This window comes from Pagrus major, chromosome 13 (assembly GCF_040436345.1).
Source record: "Pagrus major chromosome 13, Pma_NU_1.0".
Taxonomy (NCBI): Eukaryota; Metazoa; Chordata; class Actinopteri; order Spariformes; family Sparidae; genus Pagrus; species Pagrus major.
In genome coordinates, this window is record NC_133227.1 from 828,295 (window position 1) to 845,081 (window position 16,787).

At 41.2% G+C, this 16,787-nt stretch overlaps 1 protein-coding gene across 1 annotated transcript; it reads right to left on the reverse strand.

Annotated features, from left to right (window-relative positions):
- Window positions 1–2,240: 2,240 nt before the first annotated feature.
- smg6 (SMG6 nonsense mediated mRNA decay factor) lies at window positions 2,241–16,562 on the reverse strand. The gene is made up of 19 exons (XM_073479102.1): window positions 16,472–16,562; window positions 12,747–15,153; window positions 12,375–12,567; window positions 11,793–11,903; window positions 11,376–11,482; window positions 10,877–10,955; window positions 10,553–10,663; window positions 9,863–10,078; window positions 8,435–8,496; window positions 8,134–8,279; window positions 7,782–7,895; window positions 7,024–7,183; window positions 6,251–6,470; window positions 5,919–6,095; window positions 5,565–5,732; window positions 5,012–5,156; window positions 4,544–4,800; window positions 4,338–4,419; window positions 2,241–4,237 (listed from the first exon to the last, which is right to left on the reverse strand). The coding sequence occupies exons 1-19, from the start codon at window positions 16,560–16,562 to the stop codon at window positions 4,107–4,109; spliced, it is 4,977 nt and encodes a 1,658-aa protein (XP_073335203.1). The 3' UTR covers window positions 2,241–4,106.
- Between the last annotated feature and the right edge of the window lie 225 nt (window positions 16,563–16,787).

Genomic DNA, 16,787 nt, shown 5'->3' on the forward strand with positions numbered 1-16,787 from the left:
CTATATTTTAGAGCAGGGAATAACCAGGTATTACACACATCCCTCTCCCCTGTGTGTGTGTGTGTGTGTGTGTGTGTTTAGCCTTATGCACTTTCAGTCACTGAGCTCCTAACCTGATTAACAGTTTGAGTCTTAATCTGGCCTCTACTATAAATAGCCTGTCGTTAACTCAGAGACTAAAAAAAAAACTGTTTTGTGTATCTTGGAATAACAGATCTTTTTCAAGATGTCAGGAAATATGGGCGAGATCTAACCAACATTTGGTTGCAGTTACCACAATGTGCAGTTCATCAGTCATCATCCCCAACCCTAACCCATTTATTCCAGTGAGCAGTAATAGTTCAGACTAAACATCAATGTGCAGATGTCATACCTAATTTAACACCTCTGCACTCAGACCCCCAACAGGAACTGACACAAGTCTATTAATGTGCACCAGATGTGCTGACACTGTCACTTTTTTTTTCTAATCCTGTCGTGTTTACATCAGCGATGCACACAAGTGACCATTTGTGTAGCTGAAGCCTCTGTTTATTCTGTATTCACACAAGAATTCTCCATTAAAATCTTCTACTTCAACTCATTATGACGTCAGTATAAACGTGACGCCATATCTCAAAGGATTACACATGTAGGTGTAATCTACAAGAGGAAATATATAGGACGTGTGCACTGTGTGCATGGCAGCAGAGAGGTTAAAGATGGGCATTCCACAACAGGCTGCAGGCTGGGAAACCAATCAGCTCGCAGAACGGGGCTCAGAGGGCTTTGATTGGTTGCTTGGCAGTCCTGTTGTCATGATGATGGGAATCAGGTCCTGCCTGTGTGGTCTGTATCCAGGCGCAGAAGTATACTGGAGCAAATGATATGGATGGATAGGCTGCAGAACTTTCTGTTCCTGACACACACACACACAGACACACACACACACACTGATATATATACAGTATACATGTAGTGTAAATACATGAACCCCATTGATCGATATTCATTCAAACTTATATGTGATGATGGTGCCTGAGTGCATGCTGAAGCATCAGTAGCTTCTTGTTATGATGGAGTGAGTTATATCATGTAACAGTGAATAGTATGAACCCCTCCGAGCGCTGACTTTATTCTGTGTCCACTGACTGACTCTGAGCCTTGCTCTTCATTATTAACACTGGGAGTTTGAAATATTACCATGTACCATATATCAGCTCTAAGAATAGAATTTCAGGACTGAACCAGAGCAAGTCAGTCTTCTGACGGATGTCTGGATAATGATCACGGTCATTAAACTTGTTTTTTTTCTCCCCACAGATGTCATCTTGCTCATTACAGGATGGCTGACTTATACTGTACATTTGCTCGTGTTTGCCTATTTAATCAATTTATCAAGACTTTCCCTGTATTGAAGTGTACACTGGTCTCATCACCACCTGTGTCATCTCCAACTACCACATGAGGGCACACATGTAATGGGTTTGGTACATCAATGATTTAGATAGAACTTTCAGCAGATTATATGGTTATGTGTTGTTACATTTGGTATGCAGTTTCTTGCAATAACTTTATTTTATTTAAGGGTAATGGTCTCTAATTCATTTGTTCTGTCCAACTTTTCATTTAAGAATCTCAATGTAGCCAAAATTCAAAGCCAAAGTTTTGATGTTCAGGCTCTGTATGTCTCTACTTTAAGGATTAAGATAAAGTGAATATTGAGAATGTCTTAATGCAACGCTTTGGGCCTTTTTCACATCAATTTTGACATGTCACAGAAGGATAAGAACAGGTATGAATAATAAAAATTAATCAAGACTGAATTTCATTAAGATGCTTCAGTTTCCTGGTATTGTGCATGCTGTTTTACTGGGAGACTGGGATAACTGTGTTAGTGTTATTAAAGGAGCACTATGTAGTTTTGGTGGACAAATTCAAACTTGGATTTTAATATTTACAATTTTAATGAGGTAATAATACAAACACAGAAATATATTTTTTTCATAACTGAATAAACAAGTTGTTCTCAGAGGAAAATAAGGTCCCCAGAACACTGTTTGAAACTAGAAAGGTGGCAGGGTCCGCCACATATAAACAAATTAAAACCTTACGAAATAGTGTTGTCCTTTAAGGTCAGTTTGTTTATTCAGTCATGAAAACAAAGAGTTTGTTTCTTTAGTTTGTTTAGGCATAAAAAAATATCAGTCAAAGAAGATCTTTCTCTTCTGATTAAAATGATTCAAAACAAAACAAAACAATGACTTTAAAACATTTTTAATAATGGAAGATGAAAAAGAAATCTTTGTTAAACTGATTATGGGTGTACAATTGCTCCAACACTAAAACACTGCAGCAGTGCCACTTGACACAGTAGATAGTACTGAACACTACAGCAGCACCAGAACAGAATAATCAAACCTGTCAAGACGGCTCACACAAATACACAAACATCAACTGCTGACAGAAGTTTATAAGCCAGGCTGAAAAGTTACAGGACAAATAGAAAGCAAGGTAGCCACTTCTATGTACGGTATTATTTTAAATCCATATGATCAAACTGCTATGAGGAAATGATGAATTATGTATGATGCAACATAACAGAGGACACAGGTGTACATTACATCTATTTTAAGCATCCAGACACAAGTCTCAAATGCACACAGAAACAAACATAAGTATCACTCAGAATCTCCTGAAGCAATGTAGAGCAAGCAAAAACAAGAACACTCCCTTTGTGTTAAGTGTTTGTTGAATGTGTCAGTTATGGTGGTGCACGTAGTGCAATTTGTTTCAACTGAGTGGATAGTGGAAGTGGATAAAAGTGGAAATAAAGTGTCACTCTGAAGAGAAGAATCGGTATTGTGATTAAAAACATTTGACGAAAAGGTAAACTGTTGTATGAACTCAAAAGCACAAAAAGACTGGGTGTAAAGATGAACAGACAGTAAAGTGAAACAGTCACCGACAACACTCGATATTAAAGTATCTGCAAAGTCATGGTCAAGGACCAAACCATCTCTGAGCCTCGTGGCTGTCAAACTGTGTTTGAAAAGCTCTGTTCCATATTGTTTTAAGTGATAGACAGGTGAAATTTCACTCAAATAACAAAATCCCATAATTAGTGAATGTAGGATATGTAGTGGTCTTGATATATTCAATTTGTCAAACTGCAGAAATGAATAATTTGCGTTCACGCTGTCGGGAAACTTTGCAGGTGCTTTTTTTTATCAGAGTCAACAAAATGAAGAAATTCGAGAAGGAAACAAAACTTTTTACACAAATGAGCTCAAAAACAAGTAAAAACAACAAAAACATAAATAATCAATGTTTTTTGTTGTTTTAAAAACATTTTCTTAAAATAACCTCAATGTTAGCATCAAGCTGGAGGAACAACCCAAGTTACCAAACAGGCATGAGGCACTTCCTGGTTTGGCAGGAAATACCATACCTGGTATGAAGGTGTTGAGGTTGCATGATGGGTCTTGGTTAACCTTCACTACAATTAGCCACTTGTTATTGTCCTGACAAAGACCCTCCAGCTGTGCTTCTCTCTGCCTAGCTTTCTCTCAGCTCTGCTATACAGGCCAAAGCAGTCAAACATGACTGGGCCCACAGACAACTGTGGAAGTGCCAGTTATGGCCTTCATTACTGCTGTCTTTAATCAATTAAATGACCATTAACTCTCTCCCTCTCTCTGCCTCCTCTATCATTAGCCTCAAATTTTAACACTGCTTGCAGAGTACACTCACTAACTAGGAGCAGAGGCTCGAGGCTGGACCACACAACTTCCAAATCAAATCACTCCATTTTTACCTCCCTACTCCCTTCCAATCCAGCCTTCCTGAGACTTATCATGTCTCCCGTGGCTCTTTCTGAGGAAGCTCGCTGATCTTAACACATACATACACACACACACTTCATCACGAGGGGGGGGAAAGCTTAATGAGACCACCCTGCTCCCACTACATTTGCTTGTATTTCATAAGAAGTGGTTCTTTGCTTTCTTTATCATTTCCTCTCCCCTGCTATCTCCTCTTCCTCTGCTTAAGTGTGTCTTCTCTCCTTGGCTGAGTGGCAAGCAGGCTTCAGCAGTTGGGCTCCTTTGATTCCAGCTTAGCCTAGTTCAGCCCACTTTGGCCCAGCTCAGGAAAGCGGGGATGTCTCTGACTGGGACGTTTCGGGTCAAAGCTTTGACGCGCAGGTTACGGTCATCTGTAAGGAGTACCACCTCCCTCTGGAGCCTCACTGTCCCATCTGTGCGTTTGTGAAGAGGCAAAAAGAAGTAAGCATTTTTAAGTGTTTTCATGTGTGTGAGGAAATATGAGGACATATGAGGACAGTCAAGGTTACATACTTCTCTGATCAGGCATGAAGTCTTTAGCCTTGTCTTTGCAGTAGTTGAGACAGCAGGACAGAATCACATCATCATTGTTACCCTGAGGAAGAATAGAACACAAAGTTACCAAAAAACAGTAAAAACATTTGATTTGATTTGATTTGATTAGTAACACTGCTTACCAGCAAAAGAAAAGAAAACTAATGACGAAAAAAACTTCTCACCTGCTGTCCAGAGGTATCTTCACTGCGGAAGGCAATAGATTCAAGCTGATTTCCTCTGCTCGTCAGGGCTCGGAGGCACGGTTCCCTGGCTTCAAATCCTCTCTCTAGGAAAGCCACTGCCAACCGGGCCTTCTCCTGCACGGCCCGCACATGGGTTGCGCTAACATTGTAGTTGCCACGACTACCAGTGCTGCGCCCTCCTGACCCTCCACCAAAATTGTCCTGGCCTTTAGCCAAGCCGTCCAACTCTGTAATCACTGCCAGAGAGAGAGAACACGCATCACACTACAAGTACACATAAACAAGGATTTCCTGTTTCTACACTAAACTGCAGACACATGGGGCATTCTTATCATTTTAAACAAGTCACAACACCACAATTTAATCCTCCATCATTACTCTTACTAGACAGCACACTCATTCTTACATTTCTTTGCTTTTTTCTCCGTTTCTGTTTTTCATTCTTACCGATGAGTGGCACAACTATGATGTACGTTCCACTCTGAAGGAGTTTCGTCAGCCCTCCCAAGTGATCGATGAATCCATTCGTATCCGGAACCAAAAACAGAGGCCTCACTTCCAGCTCCAACTGCCCGCTTATCTGCAGCACTGCCTGGAACACACACATGTTGTGTTTGATGTCAAATTCAGCTCTGAAGCAAAATGGTTTAACAGCATACACCTGCCCTACTCAATTTATAGTTAATGTTCTCTATTCAGAAACAAGCATGACTGGGTAGGAATTATTTTAAATTCTCTCTGCATAACCTGAAATGCTTTTGCCATCCATACAATGCAGATCTGAAGGTGCAGATCGGAAGGTGTAACTTTTGCTTAATACCATTAAATAATAAAAACCTGGCATTAATATGAAAATTGACATGCAGTTAAATTCCATTTGCAACTGAACAGGTAATTTTGGTTGTTTAAGCCTGCAACTATAAAATATCAGTCATAAAGACAAATTTGTTTCCTGATGTGAATATTTACTATTAGGTACATACATAAATGTCAGTTTTACCTGTATTTTATCCCTGCGCTTCTGTTGCTGTGCAAGTTTGTTGGCGAGGGCGTGGCGTCGTGCCTTCAGCTGTCTGATGTCATTCTCACTGTCTCCTGCGTCCTCTGCATCATCCTCTCCTTCAGATGCGGAGAGAGAGGATTCTGCCTCGACTATGACGTCATCAGCCTGAAAAACAGACACAAACATGAATAAGACACAGAAATCTGTGTTTTACTACTTTCAACAGCCTGTTGAACTTCAGCATTGTGTCAGTCAAATTTTGTACGGAGTGCAATCAGAGATGCAAAGAACAGAGGGTGCTAAGTGAAGAGGGAAGGTTATCTAGAGGGAAAGTAGGCGAAGGACAGTTACCTCTTTTTCTGTGAGAGAGTCCTGCCTGCTCCCTGTATCCATCGAGTGGTTAGGTGGAGAAGATGCCACAGAGATGTATTTGCCTCCCTTGAAGGCCAACAGAGGCTCTTCCTGTCCACACAAAGCCTCCAAAAAGTACTTCAGCACCGTGACTCTCTTACAATCTGCTGCTATTGCCTGAGGAGAGAGGATGAAAGTGTAAGTGCATGTGAACAGGAAGAGCATGATGTAAAATCAAACACTCTAAAAGGTGAATGAAGAAGAATAATTCTGCATTCATAATCCTGCATGAGTAATGCTGAACTGAATGAAATGAAATACTGTCCACTCACCATGTCAGTGTGTCTATCTGTGTAACAGGGCTCCTGTGGTGCAGCCAGCAGTGGTACAAATCCAGCAAGTAGCCTGTCCTCCTTTAATTGCAGCACAGTCAACTCCTCATCTCCCTCACTTTCATCAGTTTCGACTTTGTACAGCGGCACTTCCTCATGGTCGACGCGTGCCAGCACGTTACACAGGTCAGCCAGACACTGCCAAACATCAGGGCAGCAACTTGACAGAGAAGAAAAACCCCAAGTGATGGTGAGGACTGAGTATCTTAAAGAACTGCTGTCTTAGTTTGTGTCTGTGTAAAAGTATCAGTAGAAGCCATGAACAGAAGAACAAACAGATTACTTTGAGGTAGTAATTTAAAGCTGTTATAATCAATATTTTTATGATGACAATGACAGATGACAGGAAACTATTCTCTGCATCTGCAGCTTCAGCGTCTTTTTCGGGCGCAGCAGGCAGCTGTTTTTAGTGTAAAGGCTTAAAAATGAAAACACACTGTACACTATCTGTTCAGTACCAAAAGACAGCTGCCATACTCAGTTAGTGACTAGCTGGTGAGTGTTAAGTAGCTTAAGAGCCAGTTATTCCCCCTCAGGATTTGGTAGAGACCAAAAACAGAGCTATAGAGAGTCAATATTGGACTTGCACAACTCCAAATTAATGATAATATTGCTCCATAACTACTCTAGCTCCAGCTTTTTTGTTCATTACTTGTTTCCACTGCCTCCGAGTGGCCAAAAGCATCAGTTATTGCAAGTTTAAAAGGACTCACTCTATAGTGCATGGTGGTGGATTCCATTGGTCTGGCTGTCCCAACATCCAATCAGACCAGACCTTGATGCTTGGCAATAGTTCTCTTAGGTCCGAGGGGAAGGCAGAGACCCTCACCATGCCCTCCAGCTCCTCCTCTCCATCTGCCATGGGAACTGCTTCTGAAAGAGACAAACAGAGGAACGTTTTTTTTTTTTTTTTTTTAAACAAAGCACTTAACAGTAAACAATGAAACAAAAACAACGGAAACTTCAATTATTCGGCATAAAGGATTACGTTTTAATGCAAAAAGTGTTATCACAGCTGTACAAATAAAGATGGATTACGCTTATTTGAAGATGTTAAGTCCATCTGATGTTAAGACATCTTTTTACAGTCAAAACAATTACTTTCAACAATATTATACTGTTAGAAGGTAAAAAAAGACATTTGTCAACATTTATTAGCAGACTACAAAAATGTTTATTTTTAAAAAAAAAGAGCTGTAGATGATACTACAAAGCCAAAGCTGACTGCATGTTCAAATACACTGTTTATTAAGTAGCTCTATGAATAACTTGCACTGGTGTTCTGTGGGACAGCATGGACATTTTGTCTTCTAACAGTTCATTTGATGTTGATGCAAACACCTAAATACTAATGTTGACCTTAATTTCAAAGTACGTGAATTGGATACGAGTGCAGTGCCACAACTTTGATAAATGCTGCTGATCCAAACATGAACTGAACGACTACTTGTGGATGTTACTGTGTGTGTACCTGCAGCAGTATCTTTGAGCAGCTCTGTGCAGCGCTGCACCAGTAGTGCAAACATGCTGAGACCCAGAGCAGTGCTTTGCTCCTGTAAGACAGACCTTACTTCTCCTTCTTCACCTGACAAGGACAGACAAGAATTAGAATTTTTATGTGAGAAGATATAAAGTGGGTCTAAGAGCCATTATCAGCTCAATGGCCCAAGTCAAACATGGCAAAAAGTTACAAAAAGAGTTACAATTTACACAACAAATGAAATCCATATTCATCACCTGCCAGTTTAGCAGATAATGTATTAAGCTTAGACACGATATTCTTTGTTTGATGAATAATGGTGTGTGTGTGTGTGCAGAATTACCTCTGCTGTGGGCATTGTGTATGGTGAACATGTTGATGGTGATGATCTGCAACATGTGCGTGCTTCCCAGTAGAGAGGGGCCATGCTGTAGCAGTGTCTTGAACTCCTGCAGAACACGGCTCGCCACTCCAGGAAAGGATTCCATCCTGTACAGGAAAACATACAAATTCATAAAAAAAGAAAAAAAAGAAAAAGAAAAACAGACACAAGGGCACATACAAAAAAGAAAAATAAATAAATCAACTCATATTCTCTTTCAGTCCATGAATTTAAGGGCTGGAATACTTGAGACATCACTCACCCCACTTTAGTGAAGAGCTTTCCATGTGCATGCAGGAAACTCAGAATGAATCTTTTATTTAGCTGAAGAAAAAAGGAGAAGGCCATGATAAGAAAAGTATTAGTAACAGTTTTATTTAGCTACAAACCCTGGAGCACAGCATATGACAAGAAAACACATCTTCATCTACTGACAAAGCACAAGGAGAGCTTTGGAGCTGATGTCACCATTTAAATGCACCCGGGAATTTGAACAATAGGGGTGGGAGGAAATGGACTGAAAGGCCACAGAAGCTGGAAAGAGAAAGGGGATACACATAAAGATGCCTCTATCAACAGGATACACGGACAAATAGTGAACAGAGGCAGAGCACATTGGAAAGAGACAAAATAGATTTGTTGTAAAGTCAAGAAACTACCACACGTTAGCGGGATATTTTAAGCTACTATTAGCATAATCGCTGGGACTGCTATACAGACTGTCAAAATAAGTACCTCAGTCAAACTGTAATTAATACAGGGAAGTACAAAAATAAGACACGAAAATTGTGATCTTCCAGTAGAGAAACCCACTCCTGACATAGATAAATTATTCGCTGTGTACAATCTGAGCCACATTTTAAACCAAAGCTCTACCACAGAAACAATTCATATGCAGTTAGGATGTAACCGAACTGGCTGATATAGCTAGATGCCACCTGAGAGTCTCCCCTTGGTAGGGCAGTGGACACAAACATCTGTGAAGGCATTTCCAGAAAGACATAGGACCTGCTTGAGAAAGAATATCTCCCAGCTTTCTGCTTAAACTCCCTCAATATCTCAAAGCAGGCACTGACAGAGGTTGACCAGGGAAATATATTTGTCTATCCTGTTCCCTCAAATGCCACTTTTGAAAACTTACAGAATATGCAGCAAACAAATGGACTGATGTCCAATTACTCCACATATATAGTTGAGAACACAGTCCGTTTTGCTTAATAAAACCATGGTGAGTCATTACGAGCCAAAATGAAAAACAAACCAAAAAGGGCCAAATAACAAAATATGAAAGAAGGGCTAAAGTAGGGGGTTAAAAACATCCTTGGACATAAAACAGCTATGAAAACCAAAGGATAGCATTCAGAATCGAAGGCCCAGGAAATAGTGAATAAGTAAACATGAAATGACGACAGAAGAAATAACGAAATTAAGGTAATGAAAGAAGGGGACATAATGAATTAGATTACAAAAAGAGAGGGGAAATTAAATTCTATAAAACAGTGTGGTAGACGTCAGCAAGCACTAGAGTCTTTAAGTGTATAATAAAACTTTAAAAAAACAAAAAAACGCATACAAATAAAAATGCATACACACAGACCAGTGTCTTTGAGTGCGTCCATGTAAAGGCATATGACGCATCAGACTCAATGTGCGTGTTTGTGAGAGAGCCAAAGAAAGAAAGGGACCTTACATCACTAGCGCTGAGACTGCCCAGCTCTCCATCCTGTTCAGAGTCTCTGCTGGATTCACTACCTCCTCTCTGTGAGGATGGGGTTGCTGCTTGTCCGCTGGGGCGAATCCAGATCTCCACACGTGCTCCATCTTCCCCTCTTCCTCTTCCTCTTACTGCTGGACCCTTGGAGCCTCCTTCATGCTCCTGCCTCCTCTTTCGCTCAAGCTGCTCAGCCTACAAAAAAAAGTCTGTAAACAAGAAGGACTTTGCTCTGCAATTTGGTGTACACCAAATTATAGCCAAGTGGACCAGTTATGCTGATAAGGTAACCTTTATATATATTTGTCTTTATACTGGGTGTAATATTTGTATGAATTCAAAGGCATGGTCCGTGATAAATTCAGCAAGTGTGTCAGGTATAAATGTGATATCAATCGAAATTTCATGCAGCCGTATTGCATTGATAGTTCCGTTATAAATAACGTTATGAGATTATACCTCTGTCAAACCACTTGGTTGTACCAACCAACAATTAATGTCCACCATGGTTCATTTCCAAGGTTTTGACTCAAGCTATTTTCTGTGAGTGTATCCGTGCCAAGGCTATGAACTGAGGTTAGAATTAAGGTGACCTTCAGATATTTTTAGTCCAAGAAAAAAGAAAATAAATCGTCTGGCAAAAGTTAATGACAGAAGTGTGTGTCTCACCTTACGCTTTGCTTCCTCAAACAGACTCATCAGGCTTTCCTTTGCGGTCAGGATGGGGTTGGAAGCTGCCAAGCTGCGCATATAGTAATACACAGCATCCAACTTCCGCTTCTGTGAGTGAAAGAGGTGGGAAGAGAGTAAGAGGACTAGAGGTGTGACTAGACCATTGCTCAAATTGTTGTCTTTTAAATCATCCCTGGGGCATGCCAGGAGCAATACAACCTAATACAACTTAACTCCAATGATCTAATTATGCCTCAAAACCTTTTTTAGCTAAATATCAAACTCAACTTTCCATCCCTACTTGAGCTACATATTACTTACTGTATAGACTGCCAGCAGGGCCAGCTGGTTATATGGTCGTCCATTTTTGGGGGCAATCTGTTGGGCCTTCAGGTACCAGCTAAAAAAATGGAAACATGTCATCATGAGATACAAACATAGAAATTTTGTGGGAGATTTGGCCTTTGTTTTCTGCTTCTACCTTTAAATTATTAGGTTTTTATCTAGTCTGCCAAATGCAACTGGGAAAGAATATTCTCTATTATAGTTTATCTTGTTTATTCTCTTAAGCAGGTAGCATCTCAGGAGAAAGACTGCAACAGGAATTTTCTAAATATATAGACTAAATAAAAATTGTATGGGAGAAATTAAACAGGTGTGTTGTCCCACAGCAAAATGGCTAGTCCTGACTACTCATTCTTGGACTTCAGAGTTACCACATTTCTATGATCTGTTTTTAACGCCAATGCAAATCCTGTACTTTTCAATGTGTCTGTAATTTTTTCCACAATACCCAGAGAATGCTCAAATAACAGCCTACCTGCGAGCCTTGCCATAGTTGGCAGAGTCACTGGCTTGTTCCCGGTAACGTGCTATATCTCCTAGACAAATCATGCAGCGCTGAGCACTGATAAGTGCATACTTTACCTAAAAAAGACAGGAAAAAGAAAATTAGCATTTAGCAATTCACTAATACAAACTTTAGTTGGGACATAATTGTTTAAACAACAATGAGTAGTAAAAAACAAAGCCACTAGCATACTGTAAATTTAACATGTATAACATGTTTATATGACATTACTTTGAAAAAACATTTTTGAAGCTTTAAGTTTAGGTTTTCATTCCATGATGCATATATATCCCACCAATATTATTTTTTATTATTCTATAAATATTTGAACACATGTTCACAAGCGCTCACCCAAGCACACTCAGACTACAAGGAGTATTACTGTACCGTTTTGCGCAATGGCCGAGCCCTGATAGCCATGCCATCCATGTACTCCTCTAATTTAAACTGGTACACTGTCTGCAGCTTCTGAAGCAGCGCATCAAAGAAAAGTGCTCCCTGTAAAACACAGACAATGATCACAATAGACAAATAAAGTTACAGTGAAGGATAAAATTATGTATCTTATGTACCTAATAGTATTACGGATCTATGTATAACAACTTAACAGGTTTTCCTCATGTTCAAGATCTTACAAAAGTGTGACAGTAATTAATTTACTGTGGTCTGTTACCACTACAATAAATTAACACTGTAAAAGGGGTTTGGACACAAATATTTCCTAGATTCATAGGCTGTAAAGAAACACACTGTGTGTATTATCTAATCACATACAATCATACAAATTTGGGGTTTACTACTCACAGTGCTTACCCATATACTGAGTTAAACTAAAGAGACAGTAGATAAGCATCTGTCCAGACGTATCCTGGATACACATTCAGTGTTAGACACAAACCTCCAATATGCCTCCCTGACTCCTTATTTTATGACACCCTGCAAGGTACAAATTTACCACACATTCCTTACCTCATCAAGCAGCGTGAGCAGCATGTTCCTGATATGAGGGGTGTTATCACAAGTGGGATCTTTGAGGAGCTGCCTGAAGCGCTCTATGACCTGGTAAAAGACGTTCTTCCACAAAGCCTGATCCACGTTCTGAGAGTCTGACAACTCGATGTCAGTAAGGATAACCTGCTCATACAGCCCCAAAAGGTCAGCTCTAGAAAACATGAGGGCATAACAGGATAGTGCATTTTCAGTATGCCAACTGGCTCAGTTCTGCTGAGTGTATTATTAATTAGTTCCAAGTGGCAACTCACAGCTACAGACCAAAGAGTAAAATATAAAACACACACCAAAAAAAGCCACCAACACACATCTTTTCCCCTGAATCCTCACCTGAACTGAGCCATACGATCCAGTCCATCAGCACTCACTCTGTCTCTGGAAAGCAGGTTACTTAGCTGCAGCTCCTGTGCATCTGCAGCCCTCAGCAGCCTCCCCAACTCCCCTCTGGCTTGTTGCTCCACCTCTTCATATGACAAAGCACCTCCTGCACCTGACTGTGAATAACCTGCTCCCCGGAAACTCCCACAGAACTGACCCACACCAGGGCCTGGGTACATACCGTTAGTGGGAGTCATTTGGTAGGAACCCATATGATAAGAGTTAGGATAACGCTGGCTGGTGGCTGTGCCGGGATTATGTGGGTTGCTGCCGGTGGGCATGGGGTAGCAGTATGGGTTGTCAGAATTTTGGAATTTGTAGTAGGCCATGGCAGCAACCTGCTTGGATCGAAAGTGCTCACCGTGCGGGACTGGAGGACTGCCTGCTACCTCATCGTCTGTGTCCAAAAAGTGAAGTTGTCCATATCCAGTCCCTGTCTGAAGATATACAGGCTGTTGGAGAGATGAATGCTGTGAGGATTGGGTGCTGGTAAGAGCTGGTTTCTGGTCAGGGTTATTAGGATCCCAGAGTCGTCTCACTCCACCTCCTCTGCCTCCTCTGCTTCTAGAAGCTCCTCCTCCCCTTATTCCACCAAAAAGAAGCCTTTGCCCAACCTCAGGTGAATTAGAGATGTCTGTGCGGGCTGGAAGCACCAAAATACCCCCACCTCTGCCACGAGGAACCAAGCCTTGCTTGCGATGTTGTGCAGCCCCACTATGGGACGAGTTATCCAACTGTTTTTCTAGAGAAACCCTCAGGATTCCCCTTCCTACACCTTTGTTTCCCTTTGGTCTGTTCCTTTCTTCCCTCCGCCTCTCTGCACTTTGCTCCTCCTCTCCACCTCTTCTTCTCCTCCTTCTATCTTCTGCAATGTCACTCATCTCACTCCCTTCTCGTGATTCTGTAGATGATTCCCCATTGGTTGTCCAGCTTTGTAAATGACTTCTTCGTCCTTCCCCACTATTAGCCACTCCCTCTTTGTTATTGTGTTTAGGCTGCAAGCGTGGCCACTTGGTACTCTCTACATCTTTTCCCAGTCCAGGACCATCCAGGCTTGTCACACTGCTGGCTGAGCTGCTGCTGTAAGTTCGATTCCGTGAGCGCCGAATATCTGATTTGGAATAGCGTTTTGAGGTTGGTGTTGGGATGTTTGCATTGGATTGTTTTCTATCATCTCTTTCTACAGCTCTGTCTACATTTCTTTGTGTCTTAGCATCTTTCTCAGCATCTCTGGGTCGGTTGTTGTTGTTGTCTCCTCTGCTGCTTTCTCTGCGATTTTCTCTTCCTTTGCTTTGGTGTGTCTCTCCTGTCTTCCCTGGTTTGTTATCCCGATCTGCTACTGATGCTCTCTTGTCTCTTTCCTTCTCAGATTTTCCCCAGTCGCCCTTTACCCCACCAGCTACTTCATCTTCTCCTCTTCTGGAATCCTGATTCCTCTCTTTTCCTTTCTCCCCTCCTCTTCTCCTGCGGTTTCCTCTTTCCCTCTTCTTCTCTACCTTTTCCTCCTCCTCTTTTTTTCCTCCCCCTTGGCCTTTCCTTTCCTCAGCTGATTCCCCTCTCATGCAACTTGGCTCTTCAACAGCTTGGCCCACCTTACCTTTCTCTTTCACACAAAGCTTTTCTACTTTGCGAGTAATTTTCTCCAATGAAGCATCAGTTGGTAATGGAGGTTTTTCCATATCTTGGCTTCTTTGCTTTCTGTTTTTCTCACTAGATTTAGACAATTTTACATTTTCCTGTATACATTTTACTTCTTTATCTTTTCCGCCCTGATTATGTAGAGATGCCTTTTTGTTCCCGTCCCTTTCCCCTGTACTCAACTGGGATTCTGGTTCAGTTTTCTGGTCATGCTTCCTGGGGGAAGGCTTATCCTGCTCTCTTCCAGCTCCACAGTCCTTTCCCTGAATACTCCTCCGGCTCCCAGGTTGATAAAATTCCCGGTCTGGTTTGCGGGCTTTCTTTGTCGGCTTTGCAGCTCCAGCAGGTTCTGGATTTTCTCTGTCATTTTGGATAAGGCCTTTTGCTTCATTTGCTTCAGTTTTAGCCTGTGACTGGTTGCCCTTTCTACAGTTCTGAGTGTTACTACCATCGCCTCTCATCCTGTCTTCTTCCCTTATCTCAGTAGCTGTCCCACCGTCTGTGCATTCATGTCTCTCTAAAACTTTTTCAGGCACACGCTTTTTCTCAATCTGTGATGGTTGATCATGCTCATATGAATCAGTAGCCAGGGAATCACTTTGACCAGTTTCTCCCTCCTCACTGTCAAGGTGACGCCGTCCAGCTACCGAATGGTAGCGCTGGAGATCAGGGCGCTTTCCTTCACGTCTCCCTTGTTGCTTTTGTATGTGGTGCTGCTCCTCTGCAGAGAGAAAAGCACACAGAAGAAAATAAGATGCTGATAAACAAAGTCAGTCATCAACACAGTAGATGGAGTATGGGATTTATGAGGCTGTCAAATCCTGTTTCTATTTGTGTCAACAAATCACATGAAAATAACAATTTCAACAATGCCTTGGACTGTCTCAGTACTTTCCAACCTCCCTACTCTGCCTGTGGCACTCAGCACCAAACCAAGGGTGTAAATCTTTAGAAGTAGGTCTCAAGTAAATAGTTTAATTTCTAAAAAGGGCTCAGTAATTTACTTAATCAATTGGTCACTGTAGTTTATATCCATCATTACATAAACAGGAGTGAAAAGAACATTTGTTGTGGCACTATTATCAGCTGTTATAAATGCACCATGCATTTGGTGCTCTAGGAAATACTAATGGCAGCAAAACAGTGCATGTTGGATCGACTCAAACCATCAATCGTCACCATGCAATGGACTGTCTCAGTCATGTGTTTTAACAGTGTTTGGTCCACAACAAAGGGGTATTTTACAGTGTAATTTGTTGAAAAAGAGAAACATGCAGAGCATCCTTCAAGATACAACAACTGAAATTCTGCTTTTTTGGAAACAGGTCACAGGAGATGACAAGATTTAAGCTAATAACCAGATGTTCAGAATCACAGTCGATGAGGAAAACAGATGTGGGCATAGTCATAAACTAGAGCTACTCACGAAACAATACACTATTTACACTTAAGCCAAATGCAAAACAGCAGTCCCTGTGTGAAACTGTGAAAGAGTACACATGGGAAATTGGCATGTACAAAAAACAACGGGAAAAGGACATCTCTGTTCCGAGTTTAAATATAGTTTTTCAAATAAACCGTGTGCTCTCTTCGCTGGAAACGAAATGCAAATGCCGGCATCAGTCTACGTCAGCTAAGTGAATTCTCTAACGTTAACTATCGGTTAACGTTGTCAAGAGTCGGGCTCATGTCATCGGTCGCAAACTCACTCAACATTATATTCTAATATAAGGAACACATTTCGTCCACTAAATGTACTTGCAAGTGCAAATAGAAATAGCACGAATAATATTAAAACAGTGTCAAATCCGTGACATATAAATGCTCTGGTGTCGTTTTGGTCGAAGGGGGCGTTTAAAACAGACCGCGCGCCACCAAAGAATGGGCAGGTAGTTAGCTTACTAGCTAACAACATTAGCTGGTTAAAAACTTAGCAACTCCGTGGGCGACTTTCAGCTAACTTGGGACACCGCTTCGCTCGAATGTATCACTTTTTCACAAATGTATCCCGTCGAAGTATTTAGTTAACTTCCGCTTACCTTTCTGACAGTCTGTAATAACGACTGCGTTCGACGCTTCGGCTCGGAGTTCCGCAGCTGAGATTCGCACTCTGTCGAGTTCGTTCGCCATCTTTGCTTTCACTAAAACAAACACAACAAGTACGGTGGCCCAGCTGGATCAAACATATTCAACGGGTGACGTTTCACCGAAGGCAGTCGGGTAATGTAGTACGAGTCCTCTTTCAGTTTAAGCAGTTTAGCAATGTTTCGTCTACTTGAATGAAAGCAGAAACCTCATAATTTTTAAATATTAAATTATACTTAAAACTTCTGCCATTAAGATTTTGCTATTATA

Excerpts from the sequence above, each read along its gene's own strand:
- smg6 (XM_073479102.1), bottom strand. The coding sequence starts at position 16,562 with ATGGCGAACGAACTCGACAGAGTGCGAATCTCAGCTGCGGAACTCCGA. Across the intron at positions 10,079-10,552 it reads TTGAGGAAGCAAAGCGTAAG|GCTGAGCAGCTTGAGCGAAA; the intron begins GTGAGACACACA and ends TTTTTTTTGTAG. Across the intron at positions 7,896-8,133 it reads ACACAATGCCCACAGCAGAG|GTGAAGAAGGAGAAGTAAGG; the intron begins GTAATTCTGCAC and ends TGTCCTTGTCAG.